The sequence below is a fragment of the Anolis sagrei genome, chromosome 3 (genome assembly GCF_037176765.1).
Source record: "Anolis sagrei isolate rAnoSag1 chromosome 3, rAnoSag1.mat, whole genome shotgun sequence".
Taxonomy (NCBI): Eukaryota; Metazoa; Chordata; class Lepidosauria; order Squamata; family Dactyloidae; genus Anolis; species Anolis sagrei.
The window spans coordinates 268,846,852-268,855,162 of NC_090023.1; the positions used below are offsets into that span (position 1 = coordinate 268,846,852).

At 43.9% G+C, this 8,311-nt stretch overlaps 1 protein-coding gene across 1 annotated transcript; it reads left to right on the top strand.

The window, feature by feature from the left end:
* The first annotated feature begins 473 nt into the window (after nt 1-473).
* Nucleotides 474-7,491, top strand: LOC137096598 (receptor-transporting protein 2-like). Its single transcript, XM_067466284.1, has 3 exons — nt 474-908; nt 5,542-5,836; nt 7,470-7,491. The coding sequence occupies exons 1-3, from the start codon at nt 722-724 to the stop codon at nt 7,489-7,491; spliced, it is 504 nt and encodes a 167-aa protein (XP_067322385.1). The 5' UTR covers nt 474-721.
* Nucleotides 7,492-8,311: the final 820 nt, after the last annotated feature.

Genomic DNA, 8,311 nt, shown 5'->3' on the forward strand with positions numbered 1-8,311 from the left:
GCTTTGTATTTCATTATTGTATTCGTTTCGTTATTGTTCTGAGGTCGTTTCGTTATTATTTCCGCATGTCTGGGGCAAGTTTTTCGTTTAATTAGTGAAAAAAAATTATAATATCACACCAACAGTCAACAACAGAGGGAGAGGGAAGCTTCAGAAGTTTTTGGAGGTTTTTTAGCGTATTTCGCGGTCGTGCCCGCCATTAACGAATCGATTCGTTATTGTTTCGGGAATTGATTCGTTAATGTTTTGTAATTTTTTCACATTTACGAAATTTTGTAAATATCAAACTTTTTAAAAGGAAAATTTTGTAATTATTTTAAATAACGAAATACAAAAACCCCCAAAAAACGAATCGATTTTAGAAACAAATTTTTCTGTTGTTACCCAGGCCTAATAGAAAGAAGAACAATGTTACGGCAAGTGTTAGACAACAACATTATTGTTTGTTTACTACAAGCAATCTCTCTCCCCCCCTCTTCTTTCTTGTGATACACTATTGGGGAAAAGTGTTGATCACATAACATGTTCTATGACATTATCCTGAAGGTTTCTCCGAAGTTTCGTTTCTGAAATGTCGATACTGATATGAACGCAGAACAAAGGTCTTGCAGTTCCCTGATAAGGTGCCAGAGTCTCAGGAAAATAGATTCGACCCACCTCGTGAGAATCTTCCTGCTGGAGAAAAACACATTGAACGTATGATTTTGCACCCCAAGGAAACATGGAGAAAACCAAGGGATTTTGGAGAGCTCTGTTGAAGGAGAAGATTGGAGTGGTAAAACCAGAAGACGCTTGGAGCCTGAGGATGGATGAGAGCCTTGAATTGTATCAGGTGCCACCGGGATGGAAGAGATTTTTGCAGGATCACGCCTATGCAAGGTATTCACTCAATAGGTCTTTAACAGAATGCTAATGGGTTTGTCACTGGTGTGCCTCAGTAAGGCCTAAAGACCAATCTGAACATGGAAGCTGAGCAGGGTCAGCCCTGCTTGGTACTTGGATGGGAGGCCGCCATTGACATATGCGGAACTGCAGGCTCTATTTTAGAGGAAGGAAGTGGTGAAACCACCCCTGAGGGTGAAATTCTTGGGTTCACCATAAATCTACAGAGGATCAGAAAACATGTACACACCCACACCTTAGTTCAGGGGTTCTCAATCTTCCTAATGCCGTGACCCCTTAATTACAGTCCCTCATGTTGTGGTGACCCACAACCACAACATTATTTTCACTGCTACCTCCATAACTGCAATTTTGCTACTGTTATAAATCATAATGTAAATATCTGATATGCAGGATGCATTTTCATTCACTGGACCAAACTGGGCACAAATACCCAATACACCCAAATGTGAATGCTAGTGGGGTTGGGGGAGGATTGATTTTGTAATTTGGGAGTTGTAGTTGCTGGGAGTTGTAGTTGCACTTATAATCAAAGAGCATTCTGAACTCCACCAGCGATGGATCTGAACCAAACTTGGCTCCCATGACCAATGGAAAACACTGGAAGGGTTTGATGGGCATGGACCTTGAGTTTGGGAGTTGTAGTTCACCTATATCCAGGGAGCACTGTGGGCTCATGCAATGGTGGATCTGGACCAAACTTGGCATGAATTCTCAATATGCCCAAATGTGAACACTGGTGGAGTTTGGGAAAAATAGATCTTGACATTTGGGAGTTGTAGTAGCTGGGCTTTATAGTTCATTACAATCAAAGAACATTCTGAACGCCACCAACGATTGGCTCAAATTTCCCACATGGAATCCCCATGACCATCAGAAAATACTGTTTTCTGATGGTCTTTGGCGACCCCTCTGACACCCCTTCGCGACCCCCTCAGGGGTCCCGACCCCCAGGGTGAGAAACACAGCTTTAGTTAATGAAGGGCTTCTTTAATCAGAAATAATAGAATAAGTGTAGGTGTAGAATAGGTGTAAAAAGTTGTAGATATTTATTTGTTTACAATGTTTCTATCCCGCCTTTCTCAAGCTCAAAGGCAACTCAAGGCGGCTTACAAATTGGCAGCAATTCGATTCCATAACAATCCAGAATATACAATTAAAACATTTAAAACAGAATTATAAAATCAATATAAAATCAATGTAATGTAAAAACCATTAAAAACGTATAATAACCAATGTCTTCTTGTTAATCTCACTTTCCAGTAAACTGTTCCATGTTTCAAACTTACATAATTCTGTGTTTGTCTATTGATCTGAATTTCCAAAGGCTTGTTCAAAGATCCAGGTTTTTACTTTTTTTGGGAAGGTCAGGAGGGAGGGGGCTGATCTAATGTCCCTAGGGAGGGAGTTCCACAGCTAAGGGATCACCACTGAGAAGGTCCTGTCCCTCGTCCTCTCCAAACGCGTCTGTGACGAAGGCAGGATCGAGAGCAGAAGATCTCCCCAGAAAATGTTAAATTCCTAGATGGTTCATAGGGAAATATATATTTGGACAAGTAAGCTGGGCCAGAACTGTTTAGGGCTGTATAGGTTAAAGCCAGCACTTTGAATTGTGCCCAGTAGCAAACTGGCAGCCAGTGGAGCTGGCACAACAGAGGAGTTGCATGCTTCCTGAGCGCTGCTCCAGCTAGCAACCTGGTGGTCGCCCGCTGGACCATTTGAAGCTTCCAAACAGTCTTCAAATGCAATACCACGTAGAGTGTATTGCAGTAGTCTATATGGGATGTAACCAGAGTGTGGACTACCATGGCCAAGTCAGACTTCTCAAGGTACAGGTGCAGCTGGCACACAAATTTTAATTGTGCGAATGCTCCCCTCGTCACCAGCGAAACCTGGGGTTCCAGGCTCAGCAATGAATTCAGGATCACTCCCAAGTTGCGAACCTGTGTCTTCAGGGGGAGTGTAACCCCATCCAACACAGACTGAAATCCTATGCCCTGTTTGGCTTTTCGACTGACCAGGAAGATCTCTGTTTTTCCATTCTTAATCCACAGTTTCCTTGCAGGATCACACAACATGCTTGTCAGAGAATGTTATATATGTAATTCAATGTCCATGCAACATACTAGACATTGGTATGACAACCAGGCCCCTAAAAACTAGAATGTATGAACACCGCTCTCGGATTAAGAATGGAAATCCTGACTCCACCTTATACATACACTTTAGGGAGAAAACACATTCAAGTCTGTTTCAAATTCTGTGCTTTGGAAAAATTGTACACCAAATTTTTAAATTTCAAACTCTGTTTCCTCAGGACCTTAATGGCAAACTTGATTTCACTAGCTACTTGTAACATGTATTTAAGGTCCACCAGAATTATGAGCAATTGCTCACAATAGACTATTCTGCAGGCAAAATGCCAGGAGAGAATGCTTCTAGAATTATTTATTTATTTATTTATTTACACAATTTCTACCCCGCCTTTTTCACCCCCAAGGAGGGACTCAGAGCGGCTAACACAGGTAGCGATTCGATGCCACAATATCAGTAACACAATATAAAATCACAATACATAGCAAGTTAAAAACAGTATCATTAATTAAAATCATATAATCACATAGTTTTATAATCATATAGTCACCAAGTCACATAGCTGTTTCCAATTGTCATAACAGTCCTGTGGTCCGGCTTCTGTGTTTAAAGTGCTGCTGTGCCCACTAGTTTAGTTTTTTCCTAAAAGAAAGGAGGGAGGACGCTGATCTGATCTCGCTGGGGAGCAAATTCCACAAACCAGGGGCCACCACTGAGAAGGCCCTGTCCCTCATCCCCACCAGACGCATTTGTGAAGCTGGTGGGACTGAGAGCAGGACCTCCCCAGTAGATCTTAAATTATGAGGTTGAACATAGAGTGAGATACATTCGGACAAGTAAGCTGGGCTGGAGCCATATAGGGTTTTATAGGCCAAGCAGGGGCGGCTCGTCCATTATGCGAAGTAAGCGGTTGCAGAACACTTTTTTTTGCCAGGGGCGCAGAGGCGCCTCTGTAAATGCCCCTCGACCGCCACTTGAGGAGCGACCCCTCAGCTCACAACAGCCCTAGCAGTCCGGGGGGAGCCTCGGCTTTCTTGCCTCGCTGCCGGGCGATCCTCTTCCCAAAGGGGCCGGGCCCTTGAGCCTCGCCTAGCCCTTCTCGTTCCTGCTCCACCCGGCCACTGGGTGTGCGAGCAGAGCCGGCGCTCAATCATTCTCCACGTTCGATCCCTTCCCCATGACCGGCTCCCTTTCCCGATCCCCTGGCACTCCACCCACCTCCTCTCCCCAATCCACAAGTGGGCCAAGGGGCGGAGCTGCCGCGCCTGGCCCGCTTCGGGTCCGGAGGCGTGTCTGAAGACCCCAGCGTGCGCACCAAAAGTCGCCTCTTCTCCTGACTTTCTCTTCAGCCATTGGGACCAAGAGAGAGAGAGAGAGAGAGAGAGAGAGAGCCCCTCCGGCTGGAGGTATCTCCCACCTCCGCTCCCTCCTTTGTTTTTGCGACTACCTTCAGGAAAGGTCTGCATCTCCACCTCTCTCTCTCTCTCTCTCTCTCTCTCTCTCTTGGTCCCAATGGCTGAGGAAAAGGTCAGGAGAAGAGGTGACTTTTGGTGCACATGCCGGGGGTCTTCAGGCACGCCTCTGGATCCAAAGCAAGCCAGGCAAGGGAGCAAGTGCAGCAAGTGTAGTTACTGGGATGTATAGTTCACCTACAATCAAAGAGCATTCTGAACTCCACCAGTGATGGAATTGAACCAAATATGGCACACAGAACTCCCACGACGAACTGAAAATATATATCAATGATTGGTTGGGGGGGGGGTGCCAAAATACTGTTTGCTTACCTTTGAAAATTACCTAGGGCCACCTCTGAGGCCAAGACCAGCACTTTGAATCGTGCTCGGCAGTGGACCGGCAGCCAGTGGAGCTGACGCAGCAGGGGGGTGGTGTGCTCCCTATATGGCGCTCCGGTGAGTAATCTGGCTGCTGCCCGTTGGACTAGTTGGAGTCTCCAAACAGTCTTCAAAGGCAACCCCACGTATTCGGGATGCAACCACTGTGTCCAAGTCTGACTTCCCAAGGTACAGGCACAGCTGGCGCACAAGCTTTAACTGTGCAAAATCTCCCCTGGCCACCGCCGAGACCTAGGGTTCCAGGCTCAGTGATAAATCCAGGATCACTCCCAAGCTGTGAACCTGCGTCTTCAGGGGCAGTGTAACCCCATCCAACACAAGCTGTAACCCTATGCCCTATTCGGCCTTTTCGACTGACCAAGAGGACATGACCATATATGGAACTTGGTCATATAGCCTGAAAAACCTACAACAACCCTGCATCATGTGCGTCTACATTTCCCACATAATGCAGTTCAAACTGCATTATGTGGCAATGTAGATCTAGATACGGAACCATTTTGCTTGGCCACAAACATCCTAGAAATATTGGAAATAAATAAATAAATAATATTTTTATTGTTGAAATATTGATGGGAAAATTGCCACCAAAGTGTCTCACCAGGATTTTTTCTTTGTGCTTGATATTCCCATTCCTCCTTGTTTAGATTCACATGTTCAGAATGTGGGCATTGGTGGAACTCCCATAAAGTCATTCTCCTGTTCCATGTGCTTTGGGAGCCGCACAAGAGGCAAGGACGCATCCAGATGAGGTGCTTCCAGCAACAGTGCCACGAGTGCTTTTCCAAGCATGAAGAGCCGGAATTTACGGTAGAGTCTGCTTCCAAAGTCTTGGATCGCTTGATCGTCACCATAAGAAAGGAATGCTATGGAGAGCACATCGAAGATGCAGATATCTCTGAGGTGGTCATCCACAGCACCGGTCCTCACCGGCGTGAACTTTGTGAAGCTTGTCAACTGGGATTACACAAAGGCTCACAAGATGGGTATAAGGGGGGAGTGTCCACACGGGAGCTTGAAAGGACACACGATTGGCCTCTAAGTGGAGAGCATCAGGGGGGAAGGTTCACTTCGGAGCACAACAGCACACCGTTTTCACGGTCAACTGATGTAATAATAAGTACAACAGTTGAAGCTTGTCAACTGGGATTACACAAAGGCTCACAAGATGAGTATAAGGGGGGAGTGTCCACACGGGAGCTTGAAAGGACACACGATTGGCCTCTAAGTGGAGAGCATCAGGGGGGAAGGTTCACTTCGGAGCACAACAGCACACCGTTTTCACGGTCAACTGATGTAATAATAAGTACAACAGTTGAAGCTTGTCAACTGGGATTACACAAAGGCTCACAAGATGGGTATAAGGGGGGAGTGTCCACATGGGAGCCTGAAAGGACACACGATTGGCCTCTAAGTGGAGAGCATCAGGGGGGAAGGTTCACTTGGGAGCACAACAGCACACCGTCTTCACGGTCAACTGATGTAATAATAAGTACAACAGAATCAACACTCACAGACAACAAATGTTCCAAGAACTGCATTTACAACACCATCACTGCGGCCATTACTATCGCCTTCATTATCATTATGATCTTGGTTGTCCTTTATCTCTGTGGGTTACTCTGAGCAAGGCAAGAATCCAGATTCAGGGATCCTAGAACCATAGCGTTGGATGAGACCCCTGGGCCATCCAGTTAAACCCCATTCTGATATGCAGGAGGACACAATCAAACCATCCCTGACATATGACCATTCAGCCTCTGTTTAAAGATGTCTAAAGAGGGTGACTCCACTGTCACAAAAATTTAATGTGCAGATTTGATAAATGTGGATTTAATATGAAGTGTGGGAATGAATGGAAGGATGTATGTATGGATGGAGTTAATAATTTTGGAGACACCAGTATAATATTAAGGCCTGCAATGACTAGGCCTGCTTGCTGGACTGTAATTAAAAGTTGCTAATGAGAACTGAAAAGTAAGCTGTGCTAAGAACTGGGCCTACAATGACTAGACCTGCTTGATGAACTGTAATTAAAAGTTGCTAATGAGAACTGAAAAGTAAGTTGTGATAAGAACTGGGCCTACTAGGGCTGGGCGGTTTCGTTTTGTTAATTTGTAATTCGTTAATAATTCGTTAATTTTTTAATTACAAAACGATAACGAACCATTCTGGAGCAATTTTTTTAAAAACGAATTTTTAAATAGTTTTGTAAATGCTTCGTATTTCGTTATTGTATTCATTTCGTTATTGTTTTGAGGTCGTTTTGTTATTATTTCCGCATGTCTGGGGCAAGTTTTATGGTTGTTTTTTGTTTAATTAGTGAAAAAAAAATTATAATATCACACCAACAGTCAAGAACAGAGGGAGAGGGAAGCTTCAGAAGTTTTTGGAGGTTTTTTAGCGTATTTTGCGGTCGCGTCCGCCATTAACGAATCGATTCGTTATTGTTTCGGAAATCGATTCGTTAATGTTTTGTAATTTTTTTCACATTTACGAAATTTTGTAAATAGCGAACTTTTTAAAAGGAAAATTTTGTAATTCTTTTAAATAACGAAACGCAAAAAAACCCCAAAAAACAAATCGATTTTAGAAACAAATTTTTCCGTTGTTACCCAGGCCTAGGGCCTACAATGACTAGACCTGCTTGATGAACTGTAATTAAAAGTTGCTAATGAGAACTGAAAAGTAAGCTGTGATAAGAACTGGGCCTACAATGACTAGACCTGCTTGATGAACTGTAATTAAAAGTTGCTAATGAGAACTGAAAAGTAAGCTGTGATAAGAACTGGGCCTACAATGACTAGACCTGCTTGATGAACTGTAACTAAAAGTTGCTAATGAGAACTGAAAAGTAAGCTGTGATAAGAACTGGGCCTACAATGACTAGACCTGCTTGATGAACTGTAACTAAAAGTTGCTAATGAGAACTGAAAAGTAAGCTGTGATAAGAACTGGGCCTACAATGACTAGACCTGCTTGATGAACTGTAATTAAAAGTTGCTAATGAGAACTGAAAAGTAAGCTGTGCTAAGAACTGGGCCTACAATGACTAGACCTGCTTGATGACCTGTAACTAAAAGTTGCTAATGAGAACTGAAAAGTAAGCTGTGATAAGAACTGGGACAGCGATAACAGAAATGTTTGCAACATTCCTTATGTTAAGAAGGAAGTCGGCACAAGCCTTGTGTTTGTCAACACCAATCAAGAAGATCAACATCTGGCCAGGAAACTGAGATGGAGCCAGGATGGAAGATGTCTATCATTCATTTACAACTTTGGGACTACATCAACAGAATATTCCTATAAAAGACTCAATCTAATAATGCTCAAAGTGTGGCAGATCTGAGGAGTCTTTTCCACCCGCTATGCTCTGCTCCATGGGAAGGAGAGAGATAGTGTATGTATAGAGAGTTGCAGATTTGCACGGGAGCAGTCTGGTCACTTTGGGGCTTCTTTCT